Below are 22,685 nucleotides of genomic sequence, written 5' to 3' on the forward strand. Positions count from 1 at the left end.
TCCAGACTCCCCTCTGTGTTCAACACAATGTCCTCCCTCAGCCAGAAACAAACGAGGTAGGATTTAATCACTGCTGGCAACTAGAATGTCACGTAAACATGCCGTCCTACCACAGCAGAATAATGTAGGTGTGTAAGGGAACTTGCTAGGTCTTCTAGTCAGTCTCCTGCACTCAACCAGGACTAAGTACTATCTAGCCCGCTCTACTTTTCGTTAACAACCACCAGTGACCAATTCTGCAAACCATCTAGGTAACTTTTGCTCCAGTGCCTACCTACCCTTGCAGTTAGACATTAGGAGAGAGACCTTTCCTAAACTAAACAGCCCTTGCTGTGATTGAAGCCCCTGATTGATCCAGCACTGTTATCAGTGGAAAGTCTTCAAGCATGTCAAAGTAAGGTACCGCTCAGTTGTCTTTTCTGGACTAAACCCCCTTTCCACCTTCTTGTAGGCCATGTTTTCTAGACCTTGAAGCATTCCTGTTGATATTCCAGTTAGCTTGCTATGTTTGTGGATTTCCAGACTCCAGTTAGTCAGAATTATGTGTTGACTAATCTCTTGCAGATGTTGTTGTGATGCAAGCAGAGAACTCCGGTGTAGCAAGCTTACCTGGTCCTGTTAGCTTTGTAGCAGATGAATGGCCTTCAACCCAAGGTATGGAACAAATACCCTCTCCTTGACCTAACTGAGGCATGTTGTTGCCAATCCAAGTTATGGCATAATCTGGCCACTGACTTGTGGTTCACCCTTTTTTCCTCCCTACAGAAGAAACTCCCGTGAGAGAAGGAGCATGGACCACTGTAGTAGCAGCAGCAGCTACTGTGGTCCTTGGCCTGATGGTCACTGCACTGGTGTCAGTGGCTCTCTTTAAAAATCTGAAGAGGACAAAAGCTGTAATGGGAAAGTGATATGCTAAATGACCTGTGACAAAATAAACTGCTGGATGCACTAGTTCGTGGTAGACTCTCTCTCCTTTATTTCAGAAGTAGCCCCTTCCGAATATCTAGCTTCTAGTTTCCACCAGAAGCCAGTGAGACTTGGCGCCTCTCTAAAGCCCAGACCAACCAACCAGCCAGTCCCATGGTACAAAATGTTAACTCAATAGTAACTGCGCTAGCCTGACAACTGTCCTATTCCATTGTTTAATTGTCGTAAGTACCTATTCTACTATACAGCTGCTCCTTACTGTTCAGTTAATGTAGTAGGGTGAAGGCACTTGTATTGTTGGCAGTATTTTAGAACCCTTATTCTGTAGATACACCAAGGAGAGAGTGAGCCTAATCTCAACCTAACCTACATTCATCATTAAGGTGACAACCCTGGGCCTCGGTCTTTGTGCTAAAGAGCTCCATGTTTCCTCTGATCCTATCCACGACTCAACCAGTAGAAGTCAATGCCCGTCAGTACATCAGCAGTAGCAGCAAGGTAGATCCGCAAGAGTCTGCGTACTAGCCCTACATTTTAGGAGATCTTGTGTTCTTATACCAACAGCGCCATGTCTAGCACTAATGAAACTAACCACTCATAGTGCCTATTACAAAAGCAGTTGGACTCACTACACTTGACACTATGGGGCATTTTTGAAGAGACAACTGTATTCTAGAAAATGTTGTGCTGTTTGTCAACCTTCTGCTACTCTTCTAGCTTACCCACACAGTTGCAGGGCTAGGGTCTCCAGCCACACTCTGTGTAGCTCAAGTGTCCTGGCATAGTGGTGGTGACTCTGGCAGATACTAGGCTTAAACTTAGGCCAGCAATAGGGGTTTCATAAAGCTGTCCTCCATAGCTGTGGTCTTCTGTGAACACCAGCTCCCAAAAGTGCAGCAGGCAAGAACAAACCGTAGTCCTGATTTTCAGAATTGGCAATACTTGCCCTACACAACATAGAGCCACGCAGCAGTTGGTGGCCAGTAACTGGACCTAGAAAAGTAGACTTGTCCAAACCAAGACCTTTGCCAGGGTTATTTTGGCAACATCTCTTCTCTGCCATAGTCTCTGACAACTCCATGTGGGCTGAGGTACCTACACCACATGCAGAAAGTGACAATTGATCAGGAATAAGCAGTTTCATGCCAAACATGTGGGGGTGGGAATGCAGGAGTTGGGCTTGGTTTTTGGCTTAATGGGTGGGTACGTGTTTTTTTTTTTTATTGCCTCCAGGGTAGGGGGAAGCAGAGTTCGGGGTATACAGTATGCCTGCCACAGTTCCAGACTGCACACCAGGTGGATCTAATCACATAGTGTTGGGGTTCTCGTTTTGAAATGGGATTAGCTTGAGGGTGTTTTTTTCACTTTGAAAATCAGGGTGCTTACTTACTGCATAACAGATAGATAGCAACTCTGCCAGAGTTGCTATCTATCTATCTATCTATCTGTCTGTTAACTGGAAAATTTAAATGTCCCTACTTTATGACCTACTCTAGCCATGGCATAAGACCAGTCAGGCTATTTCCAGAAAGGCAGGGTAGACAGAGAATAGAGCCATCTTTTTACTAACTGCTATCCTTAGATTTAAAATAAACGCTTCATCAGGCTATTTACACCCCCTTCAAGGCTGAGTAACTTGCCTGGCTGAGAGAAGACTTAGCTGGTTTAAGAAACAACTGACAAGCAAACTTCCTCACAATTGCGTAATTAACTTGGGGGCCCTCTCCTCTGGGGCTGGACAGTAGCTTAACCCTAGTGTCAGATATCACTATACTAGCACCTCAGGTGACTGTATTCTCCACAGCTGCTGCTTTCCTAGATGTGTGAAATTGCTAGGATCTCTAGTGCTATGGAATTGAACACTGACTACACATCTTCCCCTGTTCCAAAATTCTGGTCTTTCTCTCAAGTTAGAATTTAATGGGATAAATTGTCTGAACGATTTTTTTTTTTTTCCTCTGCATGAATAACTACAAATATCTCCCTGCTTCCTACTTTCCTCCCCCACATAATCCTTTAGGCTAACTATAGCTACCTTCAGATGAGAGCAGTGCTTGTTCCTCTTGCTGTTTGAGGATCTTTTGTAGGAATGACTGAGTATTCCTTTCACCTAACCCTACTCCATTTCTCATGTTTGTATATCAAGGGAAGCTCAAGTAATAGCAGTGAGGAAGCACTGTTAGAGGGGGCTTCCAGTGAGGATTTCTTCCCCTTTCCACCCCACACAGTACCTCTCTAGGTAAATCACCTTCTTTGCTCTAAGAACTACATTAGGAGGCCTAGTCCTGTATATAGTTCTCTATATTGCCTACACTGTGCAAGGGGCAGGGGCAGTGAGTTGTTTGGGCCTATGGTGCCCAGGCTCCAGAAAATTCAGGGCCTGGGAGGGCCCAGCTTCACCAATGTTGAGGGTAGGTCTTTCCCCAGGGCCCACCTGCCACCCCTGTGTGCCTCACCTGGAGCATCCCTGCCTGCTGTGGGCAGCTGCCCCCTGCAGCTCCGTGGTGCGCTCCCTCGCTGGCTGCTGCCAGCTACAAGGGAGCGGCACTGGGGACAATCTGAGGTGGCTGCTGCGCCTGACTGCGGGGGGCTTCTCCTGGCTGGACCTCCTGAGCAGCAGCTGCGGAGGGCTTGGATGAGTATTGTGCTGGGGAGGGGCCCTCCTCCCTCCCTAGTACTTGCTGCTGCCAGGGGGGTAGAGGGCTGGGGGGAATTCTCCTCTCTGGCCCCCAGGCCCAGGGCAGCCTGCTTTCTGCATCCCAAACCCCTCATCCTTGGCCCAGCCCTGCACCCTAACCCTCTGTCCCAGGCCAAAGTCTGTCTCAGAGTCTGCACCCCCCCTGCACCTAAACTCCCTCCCAGAGCCTTAGGCAGGTGTGTGGGGGTGGGACCTGGACCTGTTCTGGGCACCACCCAAAATTATGCAGAGCTGCTGCCCCTGGCTAGGGGTGCAAAGAGATGCCAGGGAGCAAACATAGTTTTCAAAGCTCTGCTATCTCACTTAGCGTATGACTTGAAATAGCATGGTGGAAAGGAGACTAATGCTAGCCTCATATAGCCAAATTTCAATTGCCGTGTATGCATTACACTTGCAGAGAGGACTATTAAACAGATCATGACCAGACCTAGCCCTGCTAGTGCTCTTGGTATATGAAAGTAACCGCCTCTAAAAGCAGCATATCCTCTGCTCCTCTACTGGTGTAGTGACAAACTGAAGAGGATTTAACTATCAATGTTGCATGTGCTCAGCACAGCATTTGATGTGGCATGAGAAAGAGCATGAAACGGTGGGCATCTGTAGTAATGACAACACTTCCAGGTTTTGGTTTGTAGGCAAATACACACACTTTCACATACTTTTGGTTAATCAGAAAACCAGAATGCCTTTTCGGGGTTCTGAAACTGTTCATAGTCACCTTTTCTGAGCCCCTTAGACATAGTCTGCAGTCTCCCAGGGGTCCGTAGACCCCAGGTTGAAAACTGCAGCTCCATCTGATTAATAAGTAGTACAGACACTCTAGGAACCAGCTGTGCAAGTAACCAAGTACCCTCAGTGCCTGATAAAGCCAGTAACTGCTAAGGGGTGGCAGCAAGTTGCAGGACCTGTCCCTTGGTGAAGAACATCATGGGAGCAGCCAGGCACATAATTCATTTCTGCAGGGAAGTGGCCTGGACAATGAATGCATTATTAGCAGGGGAATTAAACTAAGCCTATCTGGACTCATTGGTTTCTGAATAAAAATGAGGCACTAGAAGTTGTGTGTTTTCGAAGCTACTTTTTAGGAAGATGGATATTTGAAGGATTTTTAGAGCAGCATTGTTCCTACCACTGCAATTAAAGGTCTGTTGGCATTTCCTTACCAATCCTTTTTCTTTTTCTTCTTGGGGAACAAATATGACATTCAAAGCTAGGATAGAGAGAGAGGCCCAGATCCTCAAAGGTATTTAGGTGCCTAACTCCCATTTCTTTCAATGGGAATTACCTTTGAGGTTTTGGGCCATCCTACCTTGCGAAAGAGATGCCAGCCTTAACTTTGAATTTTCCTCCACTCTTTGTTTTAGTTTTGGAGCAGAGATCTACCTTGTCCAACTGGTGTTGGAGCTGCTTTATGGAGTTCACTATCAAAATGTGCCTCCATTGTCTTACCTGTTAAATTTTGAAACAAGAACCTTTGTGATTTCTCCCATGCTGCCCCTCACACCTGGGAGGAGCTCCCCATCAACATCACAAATTCACCTCATTGTTCACCTTCAAATCCCTCCTCAAAGTCTCCTTTCCTGTGATGCCTACAAAAGACTTGACAACACGTAGGCCGCTGGAGTGCTGAGACCACTGCCTACCATGCTGAGCAATCCTGTTTCCTAGTTTCCTTGTATTCACCTGTCTGATTGTTTGTGCCCTTCTGTTGTCTCCTGTCTTATACTTAGGCTGTCAGCTTTCTGGGGCAGGAGCTGTCTTTTGGTTCTGTTTGTACAGTGCTTAGCACAATGGGGTCCCGGTCCCTGATGAGGGCTCCAAGGCACGATGGTAATACAAATAAATAATAATTGTGGAACTGGGACTGCATTCAATATTGGTCTAGTGGTCAGCGGAGGTAACTAGGTAACAGGACCCTGGATACCTCTGTGGCTCTGCCACTGACTTGTGGCCCAATCCTTCAAGTAAAGTACCTGAGTTCATGTGCTAGCTCCTCTCTCCGCTTCCTGTGTGACCTGAGCATTAATCACGCTGTAACATAGATCCCTGTCTGTATAAATGGGGATAATAATCCGTCCCTTCTCCCACCCTTCTTCTGTCTTGGCTCGTTAGATTGTGAAGTCTTTGGGGCAGGACTGTCTCTCACTGCATTCAATAGCACCTAGCACAAAGGGGCCCTGATCACGGGAGGATAGAGGAGTGGGGGGCAAAGTGCTACCATAAAGCAAATGCTAATTAAGTCGCTTTGGCCAAATCACTTGATCTCTTTGTGTCTCACTTTTCCCCATCAATAGAATAGGGTTTAACAGTGCGATTCTAGGCCTTTCCATCATACAGATTAATACTGACGACAACCATTCCTCTACTTCCCCGAGGGTTGGGAGGATTCATTCACATTGGTAACAGTTATGGCAAACTAGATATTGGGCAAACTGTCCCTCCTCAACAGAACTACCCTGGCAATGAAGATTTCCCGGGCGGGGGCTACTGAGGATAGTTCCCAAGCGTGGGGTGACCTACAAACCCCATGGCTGAGCACAAAGCTGTTTTAGTGGGCAGAAGAGCCCAGCAATGCCAAGTGTTCTCCTTGGTAAGGGGCAAAGGGCTAGGGGAGCTTAAGGCTGCCACACAAAGCATTTGTTTGTTTCTAGCTCCTCAGCTATTTTGTTCCATCTTCTAGCGGAGGGAGAAAGGCGGTGGAAGAGCAGGGTGAAAGGAAAAATGGATACCGAAAGTAATCTTAAAAGTGAAGGGAAACAGAAAATTGTGCAAAGGGGCATAAAATCCCCTTGAAAGAGGAGCTTTGTCCCTAAGCTGCCCCCTCCTCACTGATTGCAGCACAGAACAGGGCCAGGTGCAAACCATCAGCCTCAGAGTCAGCTGCTAGCAGGTGTTGGGGAAGCATCCCAGGTGTTTTCCAAGAGCTGCTGGTGTGCTGGGGCTGCAGCCCCTCCTATATAACCCCTGTAGCTGAGTAGGAGGTGAGTTGTTCTGGTGTCTTCATGTGGGTGGCTTGACTCTGAGCCATGAGGTTGCCTGTATTACAGCTAGGCTGGTCCTTTTACAGCATGTGGTAAGTGGGTGGGTTGTGTATAGGGAGGGTTCTGTTTGCTGTGCTGGCTTCTGAGCATCTTCTCTCTTGTTTGCAGGCTGCTTCTTTTACTTGGTTGCCTTATAGTGCCCTTGACAGCTGGTGTTACTAGTTCCATGGCTCTAGACTTCCCAGGTAACCAGGGCATTCCCCCTGATCATGGTGGGAGGGGGGGAGGGCAGGAGTGGACTTGTCTTGAGGCTGATAGGATAGTTTTACTGACCCTGGGGTGACTCTCCTCTCCATTTGCTGGAGTGAGTGGGTTTTAGCATACTAACGGCCTGTATGCTGTCTCCTATCCTGTGTTGCAAGGAGTTGATATCAGACTGCTCACTTCCTCTTGTAGGGACGGTGTCTTGTCACACTGACAAAATGTTGATTGGGTTTCCCAGAGAGCTTGGAAGCAACTTCTGGCAGGTCCATGTAGTTGGTATGTATTGCTGCATGTTTAGCTAGGTTCTCAAGGCAACTTCTAGCAGCATAGCTGACCAGCTTACTCTTTCTAGATGGAAGTGGTGAAGAGATTGTAGACTGTGACTACATGGTGGATCATGAGAGGCTGACTGTAACTGCTCTGTATGTGAACTGCACCAGACTAGAGGTAAAACCGTCCCTCTGCTTTGGGAACATGCTCACTTGACAGAGGCTCCAAAGTGACTCCTCCTAAGTGACCCAACTGCAGTGTTGGGTCATGTAATGTACCATTTCTCTTTCCTGGAAGACTCCTTCTCCCCAGAGCACCCACTGAGGTGGTGCTTCCATGTAATAATGACTAATCAAATGGCTCCCAACAAATCAAATTCCTTCCTTTGAGTAACCCTGCCTATTCTATAGACAGCAAATTCTCAACTTGAACATGTGGCCTCTGAGGGTTGGCTCTAATTGCTGATCTGAGGCAACATCTAGTAATGTAAAACTGTGCCACTGTCTTATTCTGACCAATGTGTTCTCTTGCTATAGCATGGCCAACACCAGCTGAGACTAGAGCTGCTGGTGCTCAACAAAACCATTGCAAGGGACAAGAATGTAACCTACAGTATTGGCTGTGATTCTCTTCAAGCAGATGAAGTTGTCCCTACTATTTTTACAGGAGCTACAAACTGTACTAAAGACTTCATGGCAGTAAGTGGGGCAGTTTGACAATCCCTTGGAAAGGGAACTGCTCTCAGCTGTAGAGAGGAGTCTGACACCTCAAAGGCCTCTCGGTCAAATCTTGAAGATGTGTCTGTCGACTCTCTTTGGGTGGTGGGAGTAAGGAAATAAGACTGAGTAGCAGGAGGATAGTGGATTTTCCCCTTCCTGATCTCTGGGAAGACTCAGATTAAAGACTAGCCTTCTTATTTGTAAAAACTCTAGCTAGTTACCTTTACCTCCTCCTTTGTGTACTTCTAAGGGCTTCCCTGGCTAGGCTTGGCACAGCTTACTGAATTATGTAGACCCCTCTATTGGCTAATGGTCAGTAGCTGTCAACCTGGGCACAGGTGCCCTAAACTACAGGGGGAGAACAGCATTTGCTGCTTCCCCACCTTGTTCCTCCAGAAACAAGCCAGGCCTCTAGCCTCTGCAGCACGCTTCCTCAGAAGACTCCCCGAAAGCTTCCATTCCTCTAATGGGTTAGAGGCTCCTTGTTCCATTCACCAAGGAAAGCTTGCTTGGTATCCTCTTCTCTTTGAACAGTGTGCTTTGAAGTCAGCTGCTGTCCCGTTCTCTTTCAGGTTGTGTTTCCAAGACTCCTTCCCAGTTTTGCTGATGAACATATGGTATGAAAAATGGGTCAAAATGGGGGCTGGGTGTGCAAAGTAACATGCCTCTAAAGTAGAACTGCTGCATGTAGAAACTGCCACTTTGGTGATGCTTGCTAAAGTAGCAAACTGGACCCTTCAGTATCTCTCTTGTGTTGGTTAGCCAAGCTGCCACTCACAGCAGTCTTAACACTTCTTAAAGATAAGAACAATAACCCCCTTGCTCGGTAATGGAAAAACCTTATGCTTGACTGACCAGAAGTCTCAAATTGCAGACTACAGAATCTCAGATGGCCTGGATACTGTCCATAGATGATGGAACACGAACACACAGGCTAAGCCTTAGGCAAGCCATGCAGCAAGGGTATACATTCCTAGCTGACAGCAACAACCTAATCTTCCAGGTTTCTTTTGGTGCAACTGGAGTCGCCTCTTACAAGGTAGGTGCACAAGACTGTCTCGAGGCTGAAAGGCAAAACTTGCCATCGGCAAACGATGGTGTCTATAAATAGAACCGTGAGAAGCCTCAGACTTCTGAGGCTCACTAGTCTGAGCTATTGGGGCAGTCTGATTAGTCTGACTCTACATGCAGTCCATGAGGGCATCTGGAAACGGGAGTGTGTGAGACCTGCAGCTTGACTTCTGGCTATGAATCCAGGTGGTGCATGACGGCCTAGAATGGAGCTTGTACACCCTTCCCAAGAACTCCTGTGTGTAGGAGTTATGTGAAATGGCTAGGGTGTAATTCCAGTGGCTTTCTGCCTTCCCAACAATTTAAATGGCTAACGTGCCCTGCAAGACTTCTCATAACTTCTGAAGTCTCTTCAGAACTACAGCCTGGCCTACTGAATCCTAATAGGCTTCTTTTATACCTGGCACTGGGAACTGCACTCTGAATAACCTGCTGTTCTCAACCGTATCTATCCTCTGCAGCAAGACAACCAGATGCTATATACTGTGGCACTCAAGCTTTCATATGGGCCTCCTGACCAGCGGCTAACTGTAGAATCAAGAATGATCTGTGCACCAGGTAAAACTTCCCCTCTTCACAGAGGAAGCTGGTCCCTCCTCTGACCCGAGAGGGACTTGGACCTTAAAATGTCTCTGGACACTAACAGAGCTATTCTTGCAGGCCCAGCAACCTGTAACTCCACACACATGACTGTTGCCATCCCAGCTTTCCCAGGGATCCTCTCTGCTGTGAGTATAGACAACAGAAACATTCCCATGACCCAACTCCAAGCAAATGGAATTGCTCTGGACACAAGAAGGGGCGTGAAGCTGCACATCAACAAAAGAATCCTGAAGTCCAGAGTAAGCTCCCTACAAACTAGTATCTGACTCCATTTAGGAATGGTCATAATTGTGAGTGAAATGCAAACCAAAGATGCAATAGAAAGGGCTGATCTACAAAATCAGATTTGCTGTCCTACCAGCAGAGTCTGTTCCAAGCCATAGGACTGGACTAGACTGTAGGTATCTGTACCTTCGGCAGCCGTTGTTTGGCTGCCATCTGATTTCTTTTCCCTCAACTCTCACAACCAGCAATGTCCAAATCTTCAGAGTAATGGTCATATAAACCACTAACTTTTTTTCAGGCACTAATCTGATCTCCATTACTGCAATACAAGCCCCCTCTCTATCAGCCCTTTCCAAATGTGTGGGTTTTTAAATACTTCCTTGCTTAACATTCAAGCAATGTTTCCTGACAACAAACTACCCCTTGCTACTGCACTGGACTTGAGCTACTTGTTCTGGACCTTCTCTTGTCTTGGTAACATGACACTAGCTCTGCCATTCTGCAGCTTGGACAGGCAACTTGTCTACTACTCCCACAATACTCCAGGCTGGCAGTTATCCCTGGAATGATCTGTAAGGCTATTGCTCTTCACAAGAAATTAGAATACCCCCATGGATAGAATGAGGAGTTTGGTCTAATATACCTAGATAGAGATGGTATTCCATTTCCTGTAGATTGTGCTGCTTATGTGAGATCTCTGGGTCAGGGATGACTGAGAATAAAACCTAGCCTGCTGTATTCTAACGCTTACAAATGAGTTAAAGTTGTGAGAACCCAGGCTGCTGGACTACTTAGTCTGGCTCTGCAGAGCCAAATACATATACTTAAAGGATTGACTGAGCTTTGGACAAGGTCTAAATATCTCTTTCCTAAAGATGACACTCTAAATCAGTTATGGATGTAAAATTTACAAATTTCTACTTCTAAACCAGCCTACTCAATCTCCTGGAGTAAGAAATAGCTAATCAAAGCAAAATATTTCTGGCTAGATTGGTCCAGTCTAAATGAGTGTCTGATCTTGGGAAAAGGCTACCTTTGGCATTGTCCTCTTACCAGCAAACATAAATAACTAAAATTACCATTACAGACTTCCAGCTGTCTTAAATAACAAATGTTGTGGCCTGCCTCCCTCTCCTCCAGCTGTACAAGGAGAGCTGCTTAGGACTTCAGTCATACATAGCATCTCTAAGGCTAACTTTCAACTTCCATGGAGAAATGGTGTCAATGGTCACTTACCCAGAGTGTCCCTGTGATCAACATGCACCAATAGGTAAGACCACATGTACTTCTGTCAACTCATTCTGTGCTGGTTCAGCTATCCCAGAAGTACTGGCCTACAAATGAGACTTCATCATGCTCAGCATGAAATACTGAAGCTGGCTGTCATCCACCTCCGTACAGGAGAACATGAGTGGACCTCAAACTGCAGCGCACAGCCCAAGATTCATTGGGTGAACATATGGCTAAAGTGTTGATATATTTGATGTAAACTCTTAATAGCTGGCAAGCAAAACTTACAATGTAGGGTGGTTCTCAGCAACTAATGGGCTCCACTATAAAGATGCCAAGTCACACTAATTCAATCTAAAATGGATGCCCCTTTCTAGCTGGTGGGGCGTCTCAGGCCTATGTATCTGATTACATACTTGGATATTCTGGACATCCACTCCTTGGAAGTGGAAGGGAGTCTTCGGTGTCTGATCATCAAAGTGCATTTGTGTTCATTGTAAAACGAACTGCTTTCCTCCTCCTTCTCCCTCCCCTCTTGCATGCCCCCGTCCCCAAGGTGGCAGGTAGGCAGCCCCACATACAACTGAACATCTCATAAGCTTTTCCTATAGTTCCTGGCTCCCCAGCAGCTGCTAGCTCTCTGCTGCAGAAAAGAATTCACCAGCTGTCCCCCAACCTACAGTGCCACTAATCTTGACCTGGAGCCATACCACTTCTCCTGCCTGGCCTGCCCTAAACAACTCCTAATGGAATGTTTCCAGCCTAGTCTCAGGTTTTGGTTCCCCCTCATCTAAGCCATAGAGCACTGCTTGCCAGCAGCTCTGGGTCCTTGAGCCTCCTGGTATGAGCTGTTGCAGGATCCTTGCCCTCCAGGTCATGCTATACAAACTGGAGATACTACAATCCAGTAGGCTCCGGACAACTTCTCCTCCTAGGGTAGTTAGGGCCCCTGTGCACACAGCTCAGAATACTCGAGTCCCTCACTGAACTGAGGCAGGAGCTGCCATAGCCCCATGTCCAGGAGTCCCCTACAGCAACCCATCCCAATTCCTTGAATGTTTCAGCTGCTGTGTGCACTCGGGATGGCTACATGGACTTTGAAGTACAGAGTGACAGGACAAAACCAGCCCTAGACTTGGATACCATCAGGCTAAGAGATCCTACATGCAAACCAGTTTTCAAGTCTCCCTCAAATGACATGGTTCGGTTTCACGTCCCACTGAACAGGTGTGGGACAAGGCAGAGGGTAAGTGTCAGGACAGTGACTGCAAAAGGCGCTCATGTGGCAGGGCAGTCACTAAGACTCCTGTATCCCCTGTAGTTTGAAGGCGAGAGGACAACTTATGAGAACGAAGTGCGTGCCTTGTGGGCAGATCAACCGCCACGCAGGATTTCTAGGGACAGTGAATTCAGGTCAGTCCACAACTCTGCTGGTGACAGCCCATTGCAACACTAAGCAAAGTGACTGACTGCAAATTGCCAGCTAAGCTGATGCTGCGCATTCTGTCTTTCAGGCTGACCGTAGTGTGCACCTACAAAAGTGGTGACGCGTCCCTGAGCGTAAGGATAAGCAGTCTCCCTCCTCCAGTTTCTTCAATAAACCAGGGTCCTCTCTCCTTGATCCTGCTGATCTATCCAGGTAAAGCTTGCATCTAGCCACAAATTGTGTCCAGGGCAGAAATGATTGATTCCTTCCATAGTCAAAGGAGCTCTTCAGTCCCTACTATGCAGAGCAGTAGACCCAGAGACCTTTTGATATCCAGGGGTGGCATGATTCCATCACTACTGGTCTGTGATGTAGACCTGGCAGGCTAGGTTTTAATAGAGCCTCTTGCTATGGGGGAATCCAGTAGGGATGTTGAGTTTAGGAGGCTTTTTCTCTCCCTGTGCAAGGAGTTCAACTAAAGCACTCACTAGCTGTGTCCTTCTATGCACCTACAGTACCAGACTTCTTACTTAGCTGGCTGCTTCATCTCTCTAGATTGAGATTCCTACCTATTGTGAACTGGGCTGTCAACTCTGCCATCCTTGGTTTTTTCAGATGACTCCTACATGCAGCCCTACAGTGACGACCAGTACCCTATTGTGAAATATCTGCGGCAACCAATCTTCTTGGAAGTGCAAGTTCTGAACCGCAATGACCCCAACATCCGACTGGTACTGGATGACTGCTGGGCAACAACCTCGCAAGATCCAAGCTCTCTGCCCCGGTGGAACATTGTTGTGGATGGGTAGGTATATTCCAACTCCTGTAGGAACATAGGTGAGGCTGGTCTGCTCAAGTGTTTCCCTGAAGTGCTATGCAAAGGCTTGTTGGAGCTGTGAGCGCATGTTCCTCACACAGATGTAGGCGCAAAGGGTTGCTGTCTGGCTATGATCTGACCACAAAGTGGAGGTCGCTCTAGCCTTAGGTCAAGCTAGACATTTGAGAGTGCACATGCTCAAGGACTAAAATGTGTAAATGCCAACTGTCACTCTAATGGCTCACAACTGAGTGACTCAACCCCAATGAATTGCTGTCCAAATGCAGGCTTCCAAGCTCTGGCAGATCTCTAGGAAACAGTATTGAGGGTCTCTTGGGTAATGGACTAAATATTAAACTTGAATGTTAATGACGCAAACCTTCCAAGACTCTCTTCTTGCCTGATTTCAACTCTGACCTCTCTGAGAAGCTGCCTTTCTACATGACCTCCTGTAGGTGTGACTATGAACTAGATAACTACAGAACCGCATTTCATCCAGTGGGCCTAGCAGTCAGCTATCCCAACTATCGCCAGAGATTTGAAGTGAAGACCTTTGCCTTTGTAGCGGGTGACAAGGCTCTCACTAGCCTAGTAAGTGCAGTCCCTCTTCCACTAGCTAAAGACTCGGGCTTCCTGTGCTCCAAATGTCTCTCCCTTATCTTTCCTCCTAGGTGTACTTCCACTGCAGTGCTCTTCTCTGTGACAGACTTCATCCAGACTCCCCTCTGTGTTCAACACAATGTCCTCCCTCAGCCAGAAACAAACGAGGTAGGATTTAATCACTGCTGGCAACTAGAATGTCACGTAAACATGCCGTCCTACCACAGCAGAATAATGTAGGTGTGTAAGGGAACTTGCTAGGTCTTCTAGTCTCCTGCACTCAGCCAGGACTAAGTACTATCTATCCCGCTCTACTTTTTGTTAACAACCACCAGTGACAAATTCTGCAAACCATCTAGGTAACTTTGCTCCAGTGCCTACCTACCCTTGCAGTTAGACATTAGGAGAGAAACCTTTCCTAACCTAAACATCCCTTGCTGTGATTGAAGCCCCTGATTGATCCAGCACTGTTATCAGTGGAAAGACTTCAAGCATGTCAAAGTAAGGTACCGCTCAGTTGTCTTTGCTGGACTAAACCCCCTTTCCACCTTCTTGTAGGCCATGTTTTCTAGACCTTGAAGCATTCCTGTTGATATTCCAGTTAGCTTGCTATGTTTGTGGATTTCCAGACTCCAGTTAGTCAGAATTATGTGTTGACTAATCTCTTGCAGATGTTGTTGTGATGCAAGCAGAGAACTCCGGTGTAGCAAGCTTACCTGGTCCTGTTAGCTTTGTAGCAGATGAATGGCCTTCAACCCAAGGTATGGAACAAATACCCTCTCCTTGACCTAACTGAGGCATGTTGTTGCCAATCCAAGTTATGGCATAATCTGGCCACTGACTTGTGGTTCACCCTTTTTTCCTCCCTACAGAAGAAACTCCCGTGAGAGAAGGAGCATGGACCACTGTAGCAGCAGCAGCAGCTACTGTGGTCCTTGGCCTGATGGTCACTGCACTGGTGTCAGTGGCTCTCTTTAAAAATCTGAAGAGGACAAAAGCTGTAATGGGAAAGTGATATGCTAAATGACCTGTGACAAAATAAACTGCTGGATGCACTAGTTCATGGTAGACTCTCTCTCCTTTATTTCAGAAGTAGCCCCTTCTGAAAATCTAGCTTCTAGTTTCCACCAGAAGCCAGTGAGACTTGGCGCCTCTCTAAAGCCCAGACCGACCAACCAGCCAGTCCCATGGTACAAAATGTTAACTCAATAGTAACTGCACTAGCCTGACAACTGTCCTAATTCCATTGTTTAATTGTCGTAAGTACCTATTCTACTATACAGCTGCTCCTTACTGTTCAGTTAATGTAGTAGGGTGAAGGCACTTGTATTGTTGGCAGTATTTAAGAACCCTTATTCTGCAGATACACCAAGGAGAGAGTGAGCCTAATCTCAACCTAACCTACATTCATCATTAAGGTGACAACCCTGGGCCTCGGTCTTTGCGCTAAAGAGCTCCATGTTTCCTCTGATCCTATCCACGACTCAACCAGTAGAAGTCAATGCCCATCAGTACATCAGCAGTAGTAGCAAGGTAGATCCGCAAGAGTCTGCTTACTAGCCCTACATTTTAGGAGATCTTGTGTTCTTATACCAACAGCGCCATGTCTAGCACTAATGAAACTAACCACTCATAGTGCCCATTACAAAAGCACTTGGACTCACTACACTTGACACTATGGGGCATTTTTGAAGAGACAACTGTATTCTAGAAAATGTTGTGCTGTTTGTCAACCTTCTGCTACTCTTCTAGCTTACGCATGCAGTTGCAGGGCTAGGGTCTCCAGCCACACTCTGTGTAGCTCAAGTGTCCTGGCATAGTGGTGGTGACTCTGGCAGATACCAGGCTTAAAGTTAGGCCAGCAGTAGGGGTTTCATAAAGCTGTCCTCCAGAGCTGTGGTTTTCTGTGAACACCAGCTCCCAAAAGTGCAGCAGGCAAGAACAAACCGTAGTCCTGATTTTCAGAATTGGCAATACTTGCCCTACACAACATAGAGCCACGCAGCAGTTGGTGGCCAGTAACTGGACCTAGAAAAGTAGACTTGTCCAAACCAAGACCTTTGCCAGGGTTATTTTGGCAACATCTCTTCTCTGCCATAGTCTCTGACAACTCCATGTGGGCTGAGGTACCTACACCACATGCAGAAAGTGACAATTGATCAGGAATAAGCAGTTTCATGCCAAACATGTGGGGGTGGGAATGCAGGAGTTGGGCTTGGTTTTTGGCTTAATGGGTGGGTACGTGTTTTTTTTTTTTTTTATTGCCTCCAGGGTAGGGGGAAGCAGAGTTCGGGGTATACAGTATGCCTGCCACAGTTCCAGACTACACACCAGGTGGATCTAATCACATAGTGTTGGGGTTCTCGTTTTGAAATGGGATTAGCTTGAGGGTGTTTTTTTCACTTTGAAAATCAGGGTGCTTACTTACTGCATAACAGATAGATAGCAACTCTGCCAGAGTTGCTATCTATCTATCTGTCTGTTAACTGGAAAATTTAAATGTCCCTACTTTATGACCTACTCTAGCCATGGCATAAGACCAGTCAGGCTATTTCCAGAAAGGCAGGGTAGACAGAGAATAGAGCCATCTTTTTACTAACTGCTATCCTTAGATTTAAAATAAACGCTTCATCAGGCTATTTACACCCCCTTCAAGGCTGAGTAACTTGCCTGGCTGAGAGAAGACTTAGCTGGTTTAAGAAACAACTGACAAGCAAACTTCCTCACAATTGCGTAATTAACTTGGGGGCCCTCTCCTCTGGGGCTGGACAGTAGCTTAACCCTAGTGTCAGATATCACTATACTAGCACCTCAGGTGACTGTATTCTCCACAGCTGCTGCTTTCCTAGATGTGTGAAATTGCTAGGATCTCTAGTGCTATGGAATTGAACACTGACTACACATCTTCCCCTGTTCCAAAATTCTGGTCTTTCTCTCAAGTTAGAATTTAATGGGATAAATTGTCTGAACGATTTTTTTTTTTTCCTCTGCATGAATAACTACAAATATCTCCCTGCTTCCTACTTTCCTCCCCCACATAATCCTTTAGGCTAACTATAGCTACCTTCAGATGAGAGCAGTGCTTGTTCCTCTTGCTGTTTGAGGATCTTTTGTAGGAATGACTGAGTATTCCTTTCACCTAACCCTACTCCATTTCTCATGTTTGTATATCAAGGGAAGCTCAAGTAATAGCAGTGAGGAAGCACTGTTAGAGGGGGCTTCCAGTGAGGATTTCTTCCCCTTTCCACCCCACACAGTACCTCTCTAGGTAAATCACCTTCTTTGCTCTAAGAACTACATTAGGAGGCCTAGTCCTGTATATAGTTCTCTATATTGCCTACACTGTGCAAGGGGCAGGGGCAGTGAGTTGTTTGGGCCTATGGTGCCCAGGCTCCAGAAAATTCAGGGCCTGGGAGGGCCCAGCTTCACCAATGTTGAGGGTAGGTCTTTCCCCAGGGCCCACCTGCCACCCCTGTGTGCCTCACCTGGAGCATCCCTGCCTGCTGTGGGCAGCTGCCCCCTGCAGCTCCGTGGTGCGCTCCCTCGCTGGCTGCTGCCAGCTACAAGGGAGCGGCACTGGGGACAATCTGAGGTGGCTGCTGCGCCTGACTGCGGGGGGCTTCTCCTGGCTGGACCTCCTGAGCAGCAGCTGCGGAGGGCTTGGATGAGTATTGTGCTGGGGAGGGGCCCTCCTCCCTCCCTAGTACTTGCTGCTGCCAGGGGGGTAGAGGGCTGGGGGGAATTCTCCTCTCTGGCCCCCAGGCCCAGGGCAGCCTGCTTTCTGCATCCCAAACCCCTCATCCTTGGCCCAGCCCTGCACCCTAACCCTCTGTCCCAGGCCAAAGTCTGTCTCAGAGTCTGCACCCCCCCTGCACCTAAACTCCCTCCCAGAGCCTTAGGCAGGTGTGTGGGGGTGGGACCTGGACCTGTTCTGGGCACCACCCAAAATTATGCAGAGCTGCTGCCCCTGGCTAGGGGTGCAAAGAGATGCCAGGGAGCAAACATAGTTTTCAAAGCTCTGCTATCTCACTTAGCGTATGACTTGAAATAGCATGGTGGAAAGGAGACTAATGCTAGCCTCATATAGCCAAATTTCAATTGCCGTGTATGCATTACACTTGCAGAGAGGACTATTAAACAGATCATGACCAGACCTAGCCCTGCTAGTGCTCTTGGTATATGAAAGTAACCGCCTCTAAAAGCAGCATATCCTCTGCTCCTCTACTGGTGTAGTGACAAACTGAAGAGGATTTAACTATCAATGTTGCATGTGCTCAGCACAGCATTTGATGTGGCATGAGAAAGAGCATGAAACGGTGGGCATCTGTAGTAATGACAACACTTCCAGGTTTTGGTTTGTAGGCAAATACACACACTTTCACATACTTTTGGTTAATCAGAAAACCAGAATGCCTTTTCGGGGTTCTGAAACTGTTCATAGTCACCTTTTCTGAGCCCCTTAGACATAGTCTGCAGTCTCCCAGGGGTCCGTAGACCCCAGGTTGAAAACTGCAGCTCCATCTGATTAATAAGTAGTACAGACACTCTAGGAACCAGCTGTGCAAGTAACCAAGTACCCTCAGTGCCTGATAAAGCCAGTAACTGCTAAGGGGTGGCAGCAAGTTGCAGGACCTGTCCCTTGGTGAAGAACATCATGGGAGCAGCCAGGCACATAATTCATTTCTGCAGGGAAGTGGCCTGGACAATGAATGCATTATTAGCAGGGGAATTAAACTAAGCCTATCTGGACTCATTGGTTTCTGAATAAAAATGAGGCACTAGAAGTTGTGTGTTTTCGAAGCTACTTTTTAGGAAGATGGATATTTGAAGGATTTTTAGAGCAGCATTGTTCCTACCACTGCAATTAAAGGTCTGTTGGCATTTCCTTACCAATCCTTTTTCTTTTTCTTCTTGGGGAACAAATATGACATTCAAAGCTAGGATAGAGAGAGAGGCCCAGATCCTCAAAGGTATTTAGGTGCCTAACTCCCATTTCTTTCAATGGGAATTACCTTTGAGGTTTTGGGCCATCCTACCTTGCGAAAGAGATGCCAGCCTTAACTTTGAATTTTCCTCCACTCTTTGTTTTAGTTTTGGAGCAGAGATCTACCTTGTCCAACTGGTGTTGGAGCTGCTTTATGGAGTTCACTATCAAAATGTGCCTCCATTGTCTTACCTGTTAAATTTTGAAACAAGAACCTTTGTGATTTCTCCCATGCTGCCCCTCACACCTGGGAGGAGCTCCCCATCAACATCACAAATTCACCTCATTGTTCACCTTCAAATCCCTCCTCAAAGTCTCCTTTCCTGTGATGCCTACAAAAGACTTGACAACACGTAGGCCGCTGGAGTGCTGAGACCACTGCCTACCATGCTGAGCAATCCTGTTTCCTAGTTTCCTTGTATTCACCTGTCTGATTGTTTGTGCCCTTCTGTTGTCTCCTGTCTTATACTTAGGCTGTCAGCTTTCTGGGGCAGGAGCTGTCTTTTGGTTCTGTTTGTACAGTGCTTAGCACAATGGGGTCCCGGTCCCTGATGAGGGCTCCAAGGCACGATGGTAATACAAATAAATAATAATTGTGGAACTGGGACTGCATTCAATATTGGTCTAGTGGTCAGCGGAGGTAACTAGGTAACAGGACCCTGGATACCTCTGTGGCTCTGCCACTGACTTGTGGCCCAATCCTTCAAGTAAAGTACCTGAGTTCATGTGCTAGCTCCTCTCTCCGCTTCCTGTGTGACCTGAGCATTAATCACGCTGTAACATAGATCCCTGTCTGTATAAATGGGGATAATAATCCGTCCCTTCTCCCACCTTTCTTCTGTCTTGGCTCGTTAGATTGTGAAGTCTTTGGGGCAGGACTGTCTCTCACTGCATTCAATAGCACCTAGCACAAAGGGGCCCTGATCACGGGAGGATAGAGGAGTGGGGGGCAAAGTGCTACCATAAAGCAAATGCTAATTAAGTCGCTTTGGCCAAATCACTTGATCTCTTTGTGTCTCACTTTTCCCCATCAATAGAATAGGGTTTAACAGTGCGATTCTAGGCCTTTCCATCATACAGATTAATACTGACGACAACCATTCCTCTACTTCCCCGAGGGTTGGGAGGATTCATTCACATTGGTAACAGTTATGGCAAACTAGATATTGGGCAAACTGTCCCTCCTCAACAGAACTACCCTGGCAATGAAGATTTCCCGGGCGGGGGCTACTGAGGATAGTTCCCAAGCGTGGGGTGACCTACAAACCCCATGGCTGAGCACAAAGCTGTTTTAGTGGGCAGAAGAGCCCAGCAATGCCAAGTGTTCTCCTTGGTAAGGGGCAAAGGGCTAGGGGAGCTTAAGGCTGCCACACAAAGTATTTGTCTGTTTCTAGCTCCTCAGCTATTTTGTTCCATCTTCTAGCGGAGGGAGAAAGGCGGTGGAAGAGCAGGGTGAAAGGAAAAATGGATACCGAAAGTAATCTTAAAAGTGAAGGAAAACAGAAAATTGTGCAAAGGGGCATAAAATCCCCTTGAAAGAGGAGCTTTGTCCCTAAGCTGCCCCCTCCTCACTGATTGCAGCACAGAACAGGGCCAGGTGCAAACCATCAGCCTCAGAGTCAGCTGCTAGCAGGTGTTGAGGAAGCATCCCAGGTGTTTTCCAAGAGCTGCTGGTGTGCTGGGGCTGCAGCCCCTCCTATATAACCCCTGTAGCTGAGTAGGAGGTGAGTTGTTCTGGTGTCTTCATGTGGGTGGCTTGACTCTGAGCCATGAGGTTGCCTGTATTACAGCTAGGCTGGTCCTTTTACAGCATGTGGTAGGTGGGTGGGTTGTGTATAGGGAGGGTTCTGTTTGCTGTGCTGGCTTCTGAGCATCTTCTCTCTTGTTTGCAGGCTGCTTCTTTTACTTGGTTGCCTTATAGTGCCCTTGACAGCTGGTGTTACTAGTTCCATGGCTCTAGACTTCCCAGGTAACCAGGGCATTCCCTCTGATCATGGGGGGAGGGCAGGAGTGGACTTGTCTTGAGGCTGATAGGATAGTTTTACTGACCCTGCGGTGACTCTCTTCTCCATTTGCTGGAGTGAGTGGGTTTTAGCATACTAACAGCCTGTATGCTGTCTCCTATCCTGTGTTGCAAGGAGTTGATATCAGACTGCTCACTTCCTCTTGTAGGGACGGTGTCTTGTCACACTGACAAAATGTTGATTGGGTTTCCCAGAGAGCTTGGAAGCAACTTCTGGCAGGTCCATGTAGTTGGTATGTATTGCTGCATGTTTAGCTAGGTTCTCAAGGCAACTTCTAGCAGCATAGCTGACCAGCTTACTCTTTCTAGATGGAAGTGGTGAAGAGATTGTAGACTGTGACTACATGGTGGATCATGAGAGGCTGACTGTAACTGCTCTGTATGTGAACTGCACCAGACTAGAGGTAAAACCGTCCCTCTGCTTTGGGAACATGCTCACTTGACAGAGGCTCCAAAGTGACTCCTCCTAAGTGACCCAACTACAGTGTTGGGTCATGTAATGTACCATCTCTCTTTCCTGGAAGACTCCTTCTCCCCAGAGCACCCACTGAGGTGGTGCTTCCATGTAATAATGACTAATCAAATGGCTCCCAAAAATCAAATTCCTTCCTTTGAGTAACCCTGCCTCTTCTATAGACAGCAAATTCTCAACATGAACATGTGGCCTCTGAGGGTTGGCTCTAATTGCTGATCTGAGGCAACATCTAGTAATGTAAAACTGTGCCACTGTCTTATTCTGACCAATGTGTTCTCTTGCTATAGCATGGCCAACACCAGCTGAGACTAGAGCTGCTGGTGCTCAACAAAACCATTGCAAGGGACAAGAATGTAACCTACAGTATTGGCTGTGATTCTCTTCAAGCAGATGAAGTCGTCCCTACTATTTTTACAGGAGCTACAAACTGTACTAAAGACTTCATGGCAGTAAGTGGGGCAGTTTGACAATCCCTTGGAAAGGGAACTGCTCTCAGCTGTAGAGAGGAGTCTGACACCTCAATGGCCTCTCGGTCAAATCTTGAAGATGTGTCTGTCGACTCTCTTTGGGTGGTGGGAGTAAGGAAATAAGACTGAGTAGCAGGAGGATAGTGGATTTTCCCCTTCCTGATCTCTGGGAAGACTCAGATTAAAGACTAGCCATTCTTATTTGTAAAAACTCTAGCTAGTTACCTTTACCTCCTCCTTTGTGTACTTCTAAGGGCTTCCCTGGCTAGGCTTGGCACAGCTTACTGAGTTATGTAGACCCCTCTATTGGCTAATGGTCAGTAGCTGTCAACCTGGGCACAGGTGCCCTAAACTACAGGGGGAGAACAGCATTTGCTGCTTCCCCACCTTGTCCTTCCAGAAACAAGCCAGGCCTCTAGCCACTGCAGCACACTTCCTCAGAAGGCTCCCCGAAAGCTTCCATTCCTCTAATGGGTTAGAGGCTCCTTGTTCCATTCACCATGGAAAGCTTGCTTGGTATCCTCTTCTCTTTGAACAGTGTGCTTTGATGTCAGCTGCTGTCCTGTTCTCTTTCAGGTTGTATTTCCAAGACTCCTTCCCAGTTTTGCTGATGAACACATGGTATGAAACGTCGGTCAAAATGGGGGCTGGGTGTGCAAAGTAACATGCCTCTAAAGTAGAACTGCTGCATGTAGAAACTGCCACTTTGGTGATGCTTGCTAAAGTAGCAAACTGGACCCTTCAGTATCTCTCTTGTGTTGGTTAGCCAAGCTGCCACTCATAGCAGTCTTAACACTTCTTAAAGATAAGAACAATAACCCCCTTGTTAGATCAGGGTGGGTAGGGGTTATACACATATACTGACCTGTTCTAGTTTTAAGTAACACCATATAATGTACAAAAGA

The 22,685-nt window shown here is 47.1% G+C and overlaps 2 protein-coding genes across 2 annotated transcripts in view; both read left to right on the top strand.

Annotated features, from left to right (window-relative positions):
• LOC311527379 (uncharacterized protein) overlaps positions 1–14,889 on the top strand; it is an 87,187-nt gene extending 72,298 nt beyond the window's left edge. Inside the window, exons 79-95 of the mRNA XM_084641298.1 lie at positions 6,775–6,851; positions 7,063–7,146; positions 7,223–7,317; positions 7,677–7,838; positions 8,432–8,476; positions 8,734–8,898; positions 9,392–9,488; positions 9,591–9,772; positions 10,899–11,028; positions 12,053–12,234; positions 12,310–12,401; positions 12,503–12,627; positions 13,030–13,219; positions 13,687–13,822; positions 13,903–13,999; positions 14,503–14,592; positions 14,704–14,889. Of these exons, the coding sequence (XP_084497424.1) occupies positions 6,775–6,851; positions 7,063–7,146; positions 7,223–7,317; positions 7,677–7,838; positions 8,432–8,476; positions 8,734–8,898; positions 9,392–9,488; positions 9,591–9,772; positions 10,899–11,028; positions 12,053–12,234; positions 12,310–12,401; positions 12,503–12,627; positions 13,030–13,219; positions 13,687–13,822; positions 13,903–13,999; positions 14,503–14,592; positions 14,704–14,846 (2,092 nt within the window). The 3' untranslated portion in view covers positions 14,847–14,889. The remainder of the gene's footprint in view (positions 1–6,774; positions 6,852–7,062; positions 7,147–7,222; positions 7,318–7,676; positions 7,839–8,431; positions 8,477–8,733; positions 8,899–9,391; positions 9,489–9,590; positions 9,773–10,898; positions 11,029–12,052; positions 12,235–12,309; positions 12,402–12,502; positions 12,628–13,029; positions 13,220–13,686; positions 13,823–13,902; positions 14,000–14,502; positions 14,593–14,703) is intronic.
• A 386-nt stretch (positions 14,890–15,275) lies between these two features.
• LOC311526874 (zona pellucida sperm-binding protein 2-like) lies at positions 15,276–22,407 on the top strand (the record flags this gene model as incomplete). The annotated part of the gene is made up of 5 exons (XM_084640343.1): positions 15,276–15,364; positions 20,988–21,071; positions 21,148–21,242; positions 21,601–21,762; positions 22,357–22,407. Exons 2-5 carry the CDS (start codon positions 21,014–21,016, stop codon positions 22,405–22,407), a joined length of 366 nt encoding a protein of 121 aa, XP_084496469.1. The 5' UTR covers positions 15,276–15,364; positions 20,988–21,013.
• Positions 22,408–22,685: the final 278 nt, after the last annotated feature.

The sequence above is a fragment of the Lepidochelys olivacea genome (genome assembly GCF_965140295.1).
Source record: "Lepidochelys olivacea isolate rLepOli2 genome assembly, chromosome: 10".
Lineage (NCBI taxonomy): Eukaryota > Metazoa > Chordata > Testudines > Cheloniidae > Lepidochelys > Lepidochelys olivacea.